Source organism: Centroberyx gerrardi, chromosome 12 (genome assembly GCF_048128805.1).
Source record: "Centroberyx gerrardi isolate f3 chromosome 12, fCenGer3.hap1.cur.20231027, whole genome shotgun sequence".
Taxonomy (NCBI): domain Eukaryota; kingdom Metazoa; phylum Chordata; class Actinopteri; order Beryciformes; family Berycidae; genus Centroberyx; species Centroberyx gerrardi.
In genome coordinates this window covers 15892731-15908348 of record NC_136008.1, presented here as the reverse complement: position 1 = coordinate 15908348, position 15618 = coordinate 15892731, and the positions used below count along the sequence as shown (strand labels likewise).

Here is a 15618-nt window from a genome sequence, read left to right as displayed (position 1 = left end):
GTGTCCGATTCTTCTCTGGTCCCTTTTTCCACATAAAATTGATGTCTCTCAATCCCGGTGTTGTATGAATGGGTAACGCGAACACAGCGCTACACGTGATTGGCTTGCAACCCGGAAGTGATAGTAACGGGTCAGGTTATGCATTCTAGGAGACAACACAGTCAACACGTTAGTTAGTCGGTAGCTACAGTAGTTTATGACAGTTGCAGCTCTACAGGAATACAGTAGGCTAACATTTCGTGTTGGCTCTAACAGTTACAGTATCCTTGTTGCACAGCCATGGAGGAGGTGACAGGAGCTCAGTTGATTGCCGAGGCTCTTAAAGCTCAGGTAAGATCGTTTGAAAACATTGAGAATATTTTCATAAAGCGTTTTAACCGAAAAAAATAATTTCAGTCAGCTTTCATGCTGTTGCAGTATCGAAATTTAACATTAACGACGCGCAGGGTGCAAAAAGTGTGTCAAAGGTCATGTGCTCCGCTGTCAAGTTTGATAAACTTGATATGTTAGGGGAAAGGCTCGTTATTTACCTTCTGACTTCCACAAAAGGGTTAGTAAAGTAAATGTTCAGTGTTGTTGTATTAAAGAGCAGTTATCCCAGCAGTGATCTCTCTGCAGGATGTGGAGTATATGTTTGGGATTGTTGGTGTTCCTGTCATTGAAGTCGCCATGGCTGCTCAGGCAGCTGGGATCAAGTATGTGGGAATGCGCAACGAACAAGCGGTAAAATACTTGTTTCAGATATTAAATACTACTATTTATTTGCACTGATTAAAAAAATAATGGGAGTTTTAATTCTATGAAATTAATTCTGCCACCCAACAGGCCTGCTATGCAGCATCTGCTATTGGATACCTTACTGGACGGTTTGTTCACCTATCAGTTACTAACTGAATCATCTCGTTCACTGAGCAGTTAAGTGTCAGTTTGTATCACTTACATGTCGCTGTCTCCTGTGGTTATCTGTGTCCAGGCCAGGTGCCTGCCTGGTTGTGTCTGGTCCCGGACTCATCCATGCACTTGGTGGAATGGCCAATGCTAACATGAACTGCTGGTAACTGATTTTGTTTTTATCGCTTATTGCAATTCTAACATGCTAGTTGTGGACTTGGATCATCAAGTTTATACTGTTTTATCATTGTACAGGCCAGTGGTTGTCATCGGGGGATCTTCAGATCAAAACCAAGAAACAACAGGAGCCTTTCAAGAGTTTCCTCAGGTAATGTGCGCCAGCCACTATATGGATTTTCACACTATGGAGCATGAATTGAAATTGTTGTCATTTGTTGCTAGGTTGAAGCATGTCGGCTGTATAGCAAGTTCTCTGCTAGACCCAGCAGTCTGGAGGCCATCCCCTCAGTGATAGAAAAGGTAACATAAAACAGCCTGTTGTTACACTGCATGTCTGGTCTACTTCATCAGTCTCACTTGCTATATTGCAGCCTGGTAATGGACTCCTTTAGTCATTTGACAGACCCAAAGTGCAAGACATTTTGTATAATAAGATGATAGTTACACAAATGTATAAGTGTTATGGTGCTTGGTTGCTCGTAGGCAGTTCGCACAAGCATGTACGGGCGTCCAGGCGCCTGCTATGTGGACATCTCAGGTGATATGGTCAACGCTAAAGTCAACAGGAGCAACGTCAGGTTTGTTGTCATTTTCACGCCTAGAATTATTTCATATTTTGTAACTTTTTTTCTGTGTAGTGTCAGTTTTATGATCACAGGTGTATATAAAAATATTAAAAGCAGTGCCTTCCTCCTGCCAGAGTCGTGTCCTGCTGTCCACCCCCTCCAGTGAGTTTGGCTGATCACACAGCGATCACAGAAGCTCTTTCTGTCTTGAAAGGAGCTAAAAGGCCCTTAGTCATCATTGGCAAAGGTAACGTCAAAACAAAGACTGTCCTTTCTCTCTTGGAATCATCACTTGAAATGGGCTAGATACCTTTACCTCCCTCCGTCAGTACAACACACCGGCCATATCAGGCAGAGGTGTGACCAAGTCCCATGTCAGTCTCAAGTCTTGAGGCACAAGTCTCAAGTCAAGTCCCAAGTCTAAATGTAGAACACCAAGTCAAATCAGAACAAATCAGTACCAGTATCAATTTAATATCTTAAAGAAAACAAAACGACAAAACGACTTTTCAACGCAATATTGTTTTAATAGTATAAAAACTTGGTAAATGCATCATGAGTTTGATCAGTTTCAACTTGAATACATTCAGTAATTCCATACAAATTCAGAAAACAGAATTTAAATTTAGTTGTCTGGTGGAACAAATCTCATCACTTTCAATCTAAGTAATTTTCACATACACAAGATCTTTTGTCAAGAATTTAGAAACCTGTTCAAGTCATCAAAGCTCTCCAGAGGGGTTCAGTTGATCAGTCATGTGTTTTATTAGTGACGTCTCACCCAACAGGAGCCGCCTACGGCCGAGCAGAAGCTGCTCTGAGGGAGCTGGTGGAGAGGAGCGGCCTGCCCTTCCTGCCCACCCCCATGGGGAAAGGGGTGCTGCCTGATGACCACCCCAACTGTGTGGCTGCTGCTCGCTCCAGGTCAGCCTCCCCTCCACGACTACACACTCACTTGATTTATGTGTTCAGTGCTTACAGTAAAGTTTCGTTTTTCAGCATTATGTATAATATTATATTCAATTTGTTGTTATTTGTTTTTACTTCCTATCTCGACCCAACATCGCCCCTCCTCCTCCTCCTCCTCCTCCTCCTCCGCCTGTGTTCCTCTCACCAAGAGCTCTGCTCCAGGCTGATGTTGTGGTTCTGCTTGGAGCCAGGTTGAACTGGATCCTGCACTTCGGCCTCCCACCTAGATTTGACCCACATGTCAAAGTCATCCAGGTATGTAAATGGTCAAGCCAAGGTTTTCTGAATTCCAAGTGTCTTTGATTCATGTAAAATCAACATTGTGTGCCTTGGAGGATGGTGTGTTTGATGTCAATTTCCAGTATTGTGTGGTAATTCCTTGATATCAACAGGGAAATGCAGTCCTGTATTTCTAGGTTTGGTCATTTCTATATTTCTATATTTGGAATGTTTCACAGTTGCCTCCGGTATTCTGGAGCAACATAACACACTTGTACTCTGTGTGTAGGTTGACCTTTGTGCTGAGGAGATGGGGAACAATGTGAGACCTGCTGTTGCTCTCCTTGGTGACATCAATGCTATTGTCTCTCAGGTACGCTCACTGCAGCACAGTCTGTAAACCAACCCACACATATTTGATTCCTCTCTCCTTGTTGTCTGTCTGCTTCTGTCATAATAAGATCCTTGATGTGTATTGAAGATGTAATTGCAATTGAACAGTTGTGTTTATCAATTCTTCACTGTTTCCCTCAGCTGCTGGAATATGTCCGTAAAGACGGCTGGAAATATCCCTCCAATACAGAGTGGTGGAGCACACTGAAGGAGAAGATTGCTGCCAATGCAAAAATATCAAAGGTGGGTTTTGAGACACCTATGGCAAGCCTACAATGTGTTACTATATGTAGTTACAGTGGTTACACCAATTCTTTATCAATATGTAATATGCTGATAATGTAATAACAATGTATTTGATACATTTTGATGGAACTTGTATTGGTTTTTCTCTCCCAGGTACTGGCTCTTCAGTCGGCGGTGCCCATGAACTACTACACAGTTTTCCACCACATCTCCCAGCTGCTGCCCCACGACTGTGTTATCGTCAGTGAGGGGGCCAACACTATGGACATTGGACGCACAATGTTACACAACTACCTTCCTCGACACAGGCAAGGCTCGCTCATTAAAGCAGAGGTTGAAGGCCAAATTCACCAAATATCTTCCACCCGCAATTTTATTTATTTATTTATTTATTTATTTATTTATTTATTTATTTATTTGTAACGGACAATATTTAACATAAATGTTGCGATTTGATGTATTGTACCAGATTTAGCTCATTTTCATCTGCAGTCATCTTGGCAGGTTACAATTAATTACATACATATGCCACACATGACAATACAAATTAACACTATAAATACAAGTTGACAATTTTCAATGCACATTAGCATTAACAATAACAATACAAATGCATCACATGTCATAACAAAAATAGGAAACAACGGACATGGAGGTATTCAATAGTGTGTCCGGTTAAAAGGCTTATGCATATAGCGATATGGTGCATTCAAATTACAGTTAGGCATTAAGATTACAACTAAGCTACTTGTCATGAAATTAATGATTGCATGTTTGCCTAGCTTTTTAAGCCATGTTTTCACTTGGATGGAAGGGCAACTCTTAATATTGGCCGAAAGGTTGTTCCAATGGCAAGCAGCTTTAAAAGAAAAGGCAGATTGGCCAAATGCTGTATGACACAAGGGTATTATACAATCTCCTCTGGAGGAAGTCCTGGTGGATCTTTTGAATGAACAATGAACATGGCTTGTTGCATTTCCCTTAATGCCTATGCCCAAATGTCCTGAATTTGGCTGTAGCAGATTGGGTCAAGCATTACTGATCTACTTTAAGTCTGTTAATATCTTGTGGTTCTTGGTTGGTTTCTGTATGTGCAGGTTGGATGCAGGCACATTTGGGACAATGGGAGTTGGGCTTGGCTTTGCCATAGCAGCAGCAGCACTGGAGAAGAGCCAGAATAAAGGCCAGCGGATCGTGTGTGTGGAAGGGGACAGTGCCTTCGGCTTCTCTGGCATGGAGGTAGAGACCATGTGCAGGTTGGTTTGTTTCCTCTCTTTCTATTGTTTATACGCACAGCTCAGTCCCCACAGCACAACAGTAATTCACCTTCTTCCTGTTTTGTTACAGGTATAATCTACCTGTGGTCATCATTGTGGTTAATAACAACGGGATATACAGTGGCGTGGATCCCGAGACATGGAAAGAAATGGCAAAGATGGGAGATCTGACCACGATGTGAGTCACACAGTATGAGGCCGAGGATCATAGCACAATGACTGTCATGGGTTTCCTTGACTTAACCTGCTGTGCTGTGATAAAAAGGTGTCTTGTGTTGCCACGTTGCTCCTCAGAGCCCCACCCGTGACGCTCCTACCTGAGGCGCGCTACGATGAGGTCATGACTGCTTTTGGCGGACGAGGGTTCCTAGTGAGGACGGCGGAGGAGCTGCGCAGCGCATTACAGCTCAGCCTGAGTGACTGGGAGCGGCCCAGTCTGCTCAACGTGCTCATCGACCCGGCCTCCGACAGAAAACAACAGGTAGGTAACCGTCGGCTTCCGAGAATTTAAAACAGAAAGGAGACGGGCGATGAGCTTGAATGACATTGACGGAGGCAACAGTAAAGCCAGGCGTGATTAAAGGAAATAGTGCTTTGGTTCGTGATTAGTGTGGGACAACAAACAGCGCGGTGTTTACCCTGCATAGCGCTGCTCTCCTCCTCACAGGGCCACAGGGCCGCATGAGTGACAGGCCTTACTGAACGGTAATCCACTGGCTCCAGGTGCAGCGCAGAACTGTTGTATTCCACAGACAATCCCTCCACCTCACACCAACCTGACCTTTCTATTTCAGGGTCCCCATAATTAGAAAGCACGGCCCTCTATGTTTATGTTGAATGTATCCACGCAACCCCTTCGCAGACATGTTTGAGGATTGTATTGAGGATTGTATCCATGGTGAAGAGCGCCATGGTGCGAACACTGGAGCTGATCTGATCGGCCAGCAGAAAGGCCTGACTGACTGAACAATTGTTTGTTCCCTGAATGTTGTTTATATCTGTCAGGCTGAATGTGAATGACTTTTGCATGATGGCTGAAGACAAACAACTCCTTTTGCCTGCACAAATTCAGTTTTTGAAAGTGGAGGCTGAACAGATTTTAACATATATCTAGGTCCCTGCCCATACAAGAGGGTTATCATCTTCTCTTATAATAAAACAAACTGAAAAGCACGCAGAATTGGACTCACAGATGTAACATTGTGTGGCACTTTTCCTCAGAATGAGGCTTGATATTTATGCTTTTCTGTTTGTATTTCCAGGAGTTCCCTTGGCTCACCCGCTCCAACCTATAAGGGTTCAGAGAGAGATCTCCCTCCTCCTTCCAGCACATTCAGAGCAGAGCAGTGACGATTCTCCTCGTGAAACTCGACACTGGAGAATATAAGGCTGCTTTTGTTTTTGTGATTGTTTCCATGAAATGCTTTAATTAATTCTTACTACACAGTAGTATTCAATTTCCTAAATAGTTAATACCACAATTAAAAGTTTTTACATATAATACATTGACCATTATTGCCTTACTTTGCATTAACGTTTTTCTGTTCCACATAATGGGTAGGGCAATTAACTTATATGGCTCATCATCCTAAAAGCATTGAGTGCAGACTATTAAAATGCTGGGAAATTGAGAAATGGGATTTCATGGTCAACTTGCAGTTGAAATGTTCTAATTCTGAGAGTGCCAAATCTGTTCAGAATTACAGTTTTTTTGCTCACTAATAGCCTAATACAAATTGCTGTCAATGAAAGCTAAAATACAATGCATTGATGGGCTGATCAATATTTCATTTTTAAACCATATCTTCTAAATATCCATATTCTCAATTTGTTAAATGAGATGTATGGATCCCTTAAAATAAAGCAATTATGTAGTGCCACATGGGAGTGAATGGAACCGCCTGCAGGTATTTTAAGATTCCATTTCCAAATACAAATCCACCATCTTAAAAGATCGATTTGCAGTGTTTTCCACTGCAAAAAAAAGTTTTTCACTGTTCAAGTTAAATGAAATAGTTTTTTGTGTCCAACGTTTCACATGTGATTGTTTCGCAGATGTAAAAGCTTAATAAATATATTTTAATCTAATAAACATTTACAAAAAAATTAAACTTGAGTTACATGTGCAGAATCTTTATAAAGGTTTTTTTTTTTTTTTTCAAAAATGTAAGGTGGAAGCTCATGTTGATTGAGGAAAAAAACGTCTACTTGCAAAAAATGATTTAGTCATTAAACGAATACAATACAATTGGCCGACAAAAGACATCACTAGGACAAAAACTTCCAATGCACGCTCTTTTTATTTGCATGTATGCATGTGTAGCCTATGCAATATGTGAAAATATGTGTGATACATTTCATAATGTTGCACTCGGTCTGCTCTTGAAAATGGTAAAGGCCCATGCTTCCAGGGAAAAGCTCTTTTACTCCCCTACTTTAATGCCAAGATGAGGAGCCTCTTCATAAATGCAAACAATTAATTTTGCGCGACAGACTGGCCAATTAAGCTAATTTGGCGCGGACTAATCACGATGCACACGGTTTGCATAATGCACGGGAAAATATAGCCCATAGTCTATTTAAGCTTCATGTGAGGTGTAGCCTATTCAGCTAAAGCAGTAATTAGCTATGCAGAATACTGTGACATTTCTAAATGTTGTTAAAGTTATCTCAGGATGTAGGCCTACAAATGGCCGGTCACTTTCATCCACCTTCCCGTTTGAAGCTGGTGTAGAAGAGCCTGCTGTGGGTTAGTCGGTGCTTAGAGGAGTGGAAACAAAGGCACCCCCTGCAGTAGTAAGGATCTAATATTGGCACCCAAAGCAGCTGGCGGGCTGTCTCCTGTAATTTTAGCGCACACTGATGCAGAGGAAAGATTTAATGGGCATTGGTTGGCATGCCCGCTCCTAGAGGCGTAAGGGAGAGGAGTGAGAGGGAGGGGAGCTGAGCGCGAGGACAGAGAGCCAGAGAGGCAAGAGAGAGGCAGCGTGAGAGGGGAGTCCACTGCTGTGGCTCACAAACACCAAGTCAGGCAACTATCTGGAGCAGCATGACTCTCCTAACGCTCGGACTGTATCTTCCACTGCTGTTTTGTTATGTCTTGGCTCAGTCCTCCATCCTGGACAGCATTCTTTCATTCCCAGCAGGTAAGGCTATATTGCACTTGAGTCTATGTGTGTGTGTTTACATACACATACATGCATGCAAAGGTGTGTGTGGTGGTTGCAAAAGCATGGACATAGATGGATAAATGGCTAGTTTCTGGATGGATGATGAACTCCTTGCCCTTTTAAAAATACACTTGTGTTTATTTTCTTGTTGCTTATGAGTTAGACTGGGAATGCCTCTATAAATAGCGAGGCCGTCTGCAGTCCTTCAGCGAGAGGCACAGGGCTCTTCATATCTGTATCCAGCACTAGGAACTCTCCTGGACTGGTGTCATGATTTGATAGTTTGCACCTGTTTCCCTGTCGCTTTCTGTTCCTGTTTCTTCTAACCTCTGTGATTTTACTGTTTACTGTATGCATCAATGTCTGGTAAAGCCTGTACTTGTTTGCAATGTGTCACATTATTTTGACCATTTTGTGCAAATCAGTCGTTTTAGACAGTATGTTGGAGCCCATGCATGTCAAAGATAATTTTGATGAAGAGGTTAAGAGATTCAGTTGTATTGTTGCAAAAGTCAAGACAACAGATTAACATGATCTCTTTTGTAGTGACTGTCACCTAGTTTTGACACCCGGCATCATTACCATGCGACTCACCGTGTGTACACCCTGCAGCTCTCAGATCCCAGGAGCAGCAGAGGAGATTCACCCCATGCTGTTTACTGAGTCCGCCTCCACCCCCCCTGTTTCCTCCACCCCCTTCACTTTGGCGCCGCCACACTCATGTGAGTCGAAGTCATGTGACTTTCCCTTGTGGGATAGATTGTTGATATGTCCTTGGGTGATATCCAACCTGCCCCACACACTCGCTCCCTGGCCCCCTGAAATGAGAGTGTTGATACGCTCAGATGATAGAATACGTTTGTGGGAGGAAATCACTTCACAGGTCTTATGCCATGGGTTGTGAAGTGTTTTGTGACAGTGACGGGATGAGAACTCAAAAGGGAACTTCTTTGACATAAAGGTGCCACCTATAGTATATCAACAGTCAACTTAACTGTGCCACTGTCCTCTCTTCAGAAAAGTGCCATTCTGTTGTCTTTCTTATATCTAATGAACATTTGTCAAAGCTGTAAAAGATTCACTTTGTTTCCAGAATGAAGGCATCTCATCTATTCATGGAGGTAAACCAGACACAAACAATGAGGACAAAGGTCATACCTGTGCCCCAGGTGCTCCTGGGCCTGCTGGTCCCCCTGGACCTCAGGTAGGAACCGGACCCATCCCAAACATCATGCTTGATCCAATCATGAATAATGTGCTGTTGATCTGACACTTAAGTATTGTTGTCATAACAATGTATATCAATTCATTTCCAATGTGTTGTAAATAGATTTGATTTTCAATCACAGACTGATTTTGTTTCATGTTTTGGATCTGCATAGTTTTGAGTTGTTAAGAGTTAGTACTTCAGCAGCGTATTTCCCCCCTCTTCTTTCCAGCTTGAGATGCATGAGCTCCTGCAGAGCAGGAGATGGGGATTTCTCTGGCCCCTGCAACACAGCAGCCCATTAACGCTCTACATTTAGCTGAGACACAAATAGCCTTTTTCCACTGCCTGCCAGTGTGCCACACATCATTCTTAGAAACTGTCCAAAGAGTTTGTCTGCCTGGAAAGGCATACCGGGTCGCGTAAATTCCAGTGATTGCCAGCACAAGCGTGTATACATGTGTTTGTGTACTTTGGTGTTGGAGGAATTAAGGACATTTTGGTTCAAAAGGTGACTGTGAACCCAACTGTCCCCACTGTTCCCAACATTTTGTAAATGAGAAGTATTTTTATTTGTCAAAATCAAATGATTGTTGATGCTTTTGCTTTGTTTGCCCGTCTCAGGCTGTTCCAGCACCAGCTGGGCTGCAGCGATGATTCAGTATATCAAGAGGCCCACAAGGCACTTTTTAAATCAATAGTGCCCACTCAGCCCTTAGCTAATTGAAACTGCAGATGTGGGCTTCGGGGAACCAAAATTAATTTCTAGTGGGATGTTGTGGACAATAAAACTAATTTAGATGGATAAGATATCTCTGTGATTTATATATTTTTGTTTTTACATTCATTAGGGTCCACCTGGTTTACCTGGTATAGGAGGACCCAAAGGAGAAAAGGTAAGCACTTATTGCTATTTATTTACCTCCCCCATGATCTCTAATCTCATCTACTTTGTGGATTATTATACTTTTCAAAAACTACACTTAATCCTGTAAAATGAGTTCTAATTTACCTGATACTCAAAACTGTCATATAAGAGGCTTGCTGGAAATGCAATTTACATGTCTCTTGTCTCTGTCCCCTCCTCCACATCCTGTTGTCAGGGAGAAATCGGAAGACCTGGGCAAAAGGTGAGAGTCTCCATTAATCACTCCATATCCTCCGCTAAGTGGATTTACTCAAAAATGAGATACAGTGCCTCAGCCTGCCTGGTAGCTGTAACTCAGAGCGCTGCCAGCGCCTGGTTATGCACATTATGAAATTGTGAGCAAGTGCAACCTTGACAGGAGGCACTGCAGACGCTGAGAGGATGCAAGCGACACAGAGCTGCTGAGATGGGCTGTTTTGATACAGGGAGTTACCTCAGGCCTCCTCTAACAGAAGGGGACCTAATGGCCGCCCCCATCGACCCCTGAAAGACATCCAGCAGCCTGGCTCCCGGTCAGATGGCCCTCCTTCTCTCATTAGAATGGGAGGACAGGCCCACACAGCTTTATTGGAAAGTCAGGAGACAGTGTTTGATGAGGACAGTGGGAAGAGAAGTGACCTCCTAAATGATCAGTCGTTGTGGTTAAGCAGTAAAAGAGGCCCATTGGGAGAGCTTCCCTGGCGGGTGGCCTGACTGAGCAGCTTTGCAGCACTGCAGTGCAATTTAAGTTAGTGCTTCAGCCGGGTCATAAATCATTTTATTTCCCACAAGCACCGGCTCCTGTTCTATATACAGCCCATCATTTAATTAAAGAGAGCAAAGTGACAGGGCTCGTTAAAGTCATTCTGCCTCTACATGTGCAGCTGTACTAGTGTCTGATAAATACTGTAGCAAGCAGGCTGTCAGCTTATCCAGCAAATCTTGCACTGAGGTTTTTTTTCTATTTGTGCAGTAAATGAACATAAGAGGCCCTCTGGTTGGGTTGCATTTTGCACATCTCTTCCCGCACAAACACTTATTTTAGTGTCCTGATTTCAGAAACAGTTAACTGCTACTTCAGTTGTGGCAGCAGCAAAGGTTTCATCAGTGTTCTGTCAGGTATTTCTGTGTCCCAGATCATCAGGTTTGTGACGTTTAAATTGATGTCTCCTATCAGGGTCGGCCAGGTCTTCCTGGTCTCCCTGGGAAGCAGGGACCAGTTGGATGGCCGGGACCAAATGGGCCCAAAGTGAGTAAGTCCTATCTCATAATGTAGACGATATGATATATGACATGATAAGATAGCAGTATAGTATAGATACAAGGTAGTGTAGATGAGTGTCGCTATGATTTGCCTAATTCCCACTTGATAAGTCCAGCGAGATACCAGCTGTCACCCACTCTGTCCTCTAACATCCAAGCTCCCTTCTTTTGTTTTTTTGGGACTGGGGGATATTTTGGGACAAATAAGTAGAGTTCTAAAAATTAAACCAGTTTTGTCTTATTCCTGATGTGTTGCTGTGTGCCAGGGTGAGAAGGGAGACGTGGGGCTGATGGGTTTGCCCGGAGCAAGAGGACCAATTGGGCCTAAGGTAGGTGGAGACATTTCAAGATGGGAGAAATGAAGTATGAACAACAAGTGTGTCTTTGTCTTTCTTTCGCTTTTACATAGGTCCTGAAAAACATTCAGCTCCAACTTCACACTACTTTGATTCATCTTTTTAATTTCTGATCTTCATTTGCAGGGTTTACCTGGGTATAAAGGGGAAAAGGTATGTGACTGGCTTAATGATCATTGTACAGTATGACAAGAGACACTAAATTAAGATTTATTGATTAACATTGGATTTTATATGTTGTGTAATACACTGTAATCTGCCCCATCAGGGTTCCCGAGGTGATCGTGGTGAGAGTGGAATGAAAGGCGACAAGGTGGGCAGAGTTTATCATATACTAGTCCAACACAACCGATTAGATCAATACTACATATCATGAATGAATAAATATCATGAATTCTGCATCAACATCAATACTTTTCATCATGTTTCCAGAATTGCTTTAGCGTAGTAACACATGTTAAATTAGCTGCTGTACAGTGCATACATGAAATCTCAGTTGATATTTTTTACTGTTCTTTATCCCCAGGGCACAATGGGTTTCCCAGGAATGCTTGGACAGAAAGTGAGCAACACATTCAAGCAAGCAGGAACTTTTGAGCTTGTAGTTAAGACTTTGACCAATTAATTGAATGCTTAATTGAACTGGTTTGTTGTGCAGGGTGAAATGGGTCCAAAAGGTGAACCTGGAATCTCAGGAAACAGAGGGCCCACTGGCCGACCAGGGAAGAGAGGGAAACAGGTGAGGGTGACGGTTTACGTGGATGTGATATTCTGCAGTACCACAGTACTGCTTTACAGCAGCACTATTAAATGTTTTGATCTCTGAAATATTGAATAAAGACGTTTTAAATGTATCTATCCTGTGTATTTTTTGGTTGTGTGATCCAGGGAGTGAAAGGAGACACAGGGCGTGTTGGCCCATTAGGACCAGCAGGCCCACAAGGACCCGCCGGCCACCCTGGTCCCCCTGGTGTACCCACCACAGGTGAAAACCTTCTTAGCTCTTCCAACAGAGTTCAAAAACACTTGAGAGTACTGGTTGACGTGCAGTATTCTGAGAGGATCATCTGAGGATGCGTGGTCAGGACATGAGTTTGCGTCGAGTCCATCGCGGAGGGATTGGTTTGTTCGTGGCTCGGCACATTTTCCGGTGTCCGGGAGCGTGTGAAAAGCCGTGCTGCCGGTGTGAGGAGTAACAACCTTCCATGTCAGCAAAAGGAAGCGCACATTAGAGCGGTGTAAGAGGTAACACCAGTAGTCTTATTTAGCACCAGAGAAACCCAATCTCCCGAGGTGAAACGGGATGCTCGCACCATGACATCATGCAGCTAAAAGTGATTCACAGATGGCGAGCCTCTTTACAGATTTACAAACATTGTGTCACCACGTAATTAAGGTGACAGTTGATATCTTGATCAGGTTTCTGCGTAAATGAAGTTGATTGTGTTTGCCTCTTGATAGATGAGTCCAGGATAGAACATTTCATGAGATTTGGAGGTATTTATATCGGTCTCTGTGACTCTGGACTGGACCCTGAACTTTGCCTCAGTAAACCTACAATATTCTGCTGTTTAGGACTGCAGGTGTAGCCTCTGGTCGCCTTTTTGCAGCCTTTGTATACAATAATCTGTTTTGTGTCTGTGCTTGTTCAGGACTTTATATGGTTGCAGCAAAGGGAGAGCGCGGCCTGCCTGGGCCTCCTGGGAGGTGTAGCTGCAACTCTCTTAGTAGTTCTCCGTTTGATGAGCATAACACCAGAAGCAACTATCCCAAAGTGCCAGCGGTGAGAAAATAACACTCTTGTTACAATCTAAATCAATAAGGCTCATGTATCATCATAATTCTACCCAGTGCATGTGTAATTTAGTTATGTGGCCTGTACATTCAGTACACAATCATTTGACACATCATTTAAAAGCATAACAAACTTTTTATCAAATCGCAAGTTTGGAATTATACGGTTTTATCTGACTTTTTAAAATTAAAATTATTATAGTTATTCACATATTCATGATTTTTGAATGTTATTTAATGGTACTATGTCACTAAATGTTATTTAAGCTTTATGCTTGTGTGGTGTTATTTTAAAAAAAAACTTTTGTTTTAAATTTTTGACAGCTAGTATGTATTTTTGATGCTCAATATCTCAGATCTGTATTACACCCAGATATAATTCTAGGCTCATGAAATATTGAAAACATGACAGGGCAAATTTCCTTTTAACAAACCACCATCATTTTGCCTTTCACTCAAGATATTTGTGGTCAGCAGCGAGGAGGAACTGGAGCGTCTTCACACAGATAACGCTCTGGCATTCCGCAAAGACCAGAGATCGCTCTATTTCAAAGACATTGATGGCTGGCTGCCGATTCAGGTACCGCCGCATGGAGCAAAATGAAGTCTAGAAGCTTGTCTGAATAGTCACTTCACAAATCATCTGTGCTTTATTTCACACACAGCAGCGGTGACTTTTCACGCAACCTCTCCTTTTTTTTTTTTAACATTTCCTTTTCAAGTTTTTAAACTCCGTAAAAGACTTTTTCATTCCAGTTGACGCCGTTCCAGTCCACGGAAAACGCCCCCGATGAGGAAGGTTACTGTGGTGACGGGATAGTGCAGATTCCCAACGGAGAGGAGTGTGATGACGGAAACAGAGTAGTCACTGACGGCTGCGTCAGTAAGTCATGTGCCCATGTCAGATGGCCCATAATAGCTCTGTAGGTATACTTTGCTGTGCATGTATAACATGACCCCTCTCCCCCTGCCCTCTCCCCTCACCACAGAGTGTAAACACGCCTACTGTGGAGATGGATATCGCTACGAGGGGGCCGAGGAGTGTGATGGAAAAGACTTTGGCTACCAGACATGCAATTCATATCTTCCAGGGTAAGCTCAAAATTGTTTCGTCAGAACTGTCTGCTGTATGAAAACAAAACAGTGTTGACATGTTTACTTGACCCACGGGTTGTATTTCCTATCATGTGCAGGTCATACGGGCGCCTCAGGTGCACGCCATACTGCGTCATTGACTCCACAAACTGCAAGTACTTCACCTGAGGAGGAACCTGGACGACGCAGCGGGATCCTCTGTGTCTTGTTGTTCGCTTGACACTGAACGGGAATATTTTCATGCAAAAAAAAAAACAGAACAATAATGCTACAAGCAAGAGACTCTGAGGGAAGAGGCAGCAAATAAATCGATGACGAAAGGAAAAACAAAACACATATATAACTCCTCTGTATCGCTGCTGAGATGCCACGTAGCTCCCAGGGGTTAAAGAGTCAGGCAGTGGAGACTAAACCTTCGCCCAATACATAGGAAATGCACAGGACACTTGCACTCTGTCTTAACAAGCAGGACTGAAGACTGGCCTCCTCACCATACCTGATTGGACCAGAATCAGCCTCTGGAAGTGATGGTTGTATGACAGCCACCCAGGGACCTAATTAAGTGCCAATGGGAGACCTTGCAGACATGTAGTGGCTGGGCTAGAGGCATATTAATTTTGATCCAGTACTGTTGAAAAGAGAGGCAGTAGGACATCCGGAAGCAGGCCCCCGGGTTTTCTACTGCAATGTGAGCGACAATGCGCAGCATTTGCATGAGGCTGGGATTACTAAGACCATGACAACAGCTGTCACTACTCAAGCATGTAACCTATCACTATACCTATTATTGCCACAACAAGGTTTGTGCTGTGTACTCTCAATATCACCTTGACATCTTCAGCTGTAAATGTGAAGTTGTCAACCGGGCGTATAGTAAGATACAGAGAGGGATGGAGATAGAGGTGGATATAGTGCCTCATCAGTCCCTTTTCACTGATTAAGCCTGAAGTATAGACTGGTGATATTTCAGTGAGGTTGTTTTACCAGGAAGCCCCACCCCAAGTCTCCTGGCTCCTGGGAACCTTCAGAGAGGCTGACCTGGCTCCATTAGCTTGTGGTGGTACTGTGCTTGACAGGGGCATTCA

The 15618-nt window shown here is 43.2% G+C and overlaps 2 protein-coding genes across 2 annotated transcripts; both read left to right on the top strand.

Annotated features, from left to right (window-relative positions):
- The first annotated feature begins 137 nt into the window (after window positions 1-137).
- Window positions 138-6829, top strand: hacl1 (2-hydroxyacyl-CoA lyase 1). The gene is made up of 17 exons (XM_071900461.2): window positions 138-330; window positions 619-723; window positions 826-866; window positions 974-1054; window positions 1147-1219; window positions 1294-1371; window positions 1555-1649; window positions 1772-1884; window positions 2426-2561; window positions 2756-2861; window positions 3115-3198; window positions 3360-3461; window positions 3618-3772; window positions 4562-4720; window positions 4812-4919; window positions 5036-5222; window positions 6004-6829. The coding sequence occupies exons 1-17, from the start codon at window positions 280-282 to the stop codon at window positions 6034-6036; spliced, it is 1707 nt and encodes a 568-aa protein (XP_071756562.1). The 5' UTR covers window positions 138-279; the 3' UTR covers window positions 6037-6829.
- Window positions 6830-7790: 961 nt separating this feature from the next.
- colq (collagen-like tail subunit (single strand of homotrimer) of asymmetric acetylcholinesterase) lies at window positions 7791-14701 on the top strand. Its single transcript, XM_071900458.1, has 17 exons — window positions 7791-7887; window positions 8524-8633; window positions 9005-9115; window positions 9970-10014; window positions 10222-10248; window positions 11203-11274; window positions 11555-11617; window positions 11771-11797; window positions 11913-11957; window positions 12171-12206; window positions 12303-12383; window positions 12533-12629; window positions 13297-13427; window positions 13899-14018; window positions 14195-14321; window positions 14428-14530; window positions 14632-14701. Exons 1-17 carry the CDS (start codon window positions 7791-7793, stop codon window positions 14699-14701), a joined length of 1362 nt encoding a protein of 453 aa, XP_071756559.1.
- Window positions 14702-15618: the final 917 nt, after the last annotated feature.

What these genes read in the sequence shown, in the direction of transcription:
- hacl1 (XM_071900461.2), top strand. Translation starts at nt 280, where the DNA reads ATGGAGGAGGTGACAGGAGCTCAGTTGATTGCCGAGGCTCTTAAAGCT. An exon ending in TCCCCTCAGTGATAGAAAAG is followed by an intron (nt 1,372 to 1,554) that starts GTAACATAAAAC and finishes GGTTGCTCGTAG; the next exon opens with GCAGTTCGCACAAGCATGTA. An exon ending in GTCAACAGGAGCAACGTCAG is followed by an intron (nt 1,650 to 1,771) that starts GTTTGTTGTCAT and finishes TCCTCCTGCCAG; the next exon opens with AGTCGTGTCCTGCTGTCCAC.
- colq (XM_071900458.1), top strand. Translation starts at nt 7,791, where the DNA reads ATGACTCTCCTAACGCTCGGACTGTATCTTCCACTGCTGTTTTGTTAT. An exon ending in CTGGTCCCCCTGGACCTCAG is followed by an intron (nt 9,116 to 9,969) that starts GTAGGAACCGGA and finishes TACATTCATTAG; the next exon opens with GGTCCACCTGGTTTACCTGG. An exon ending in GAGGACCCAAAGGAGAAAAG is followed by an intron (nt 10,015 to 10,221) that starts GTAAGCACTTAT and finishes TCCTGTTGTCAG; the next exon opens with GGAGAAATCGGAAGACCTGG.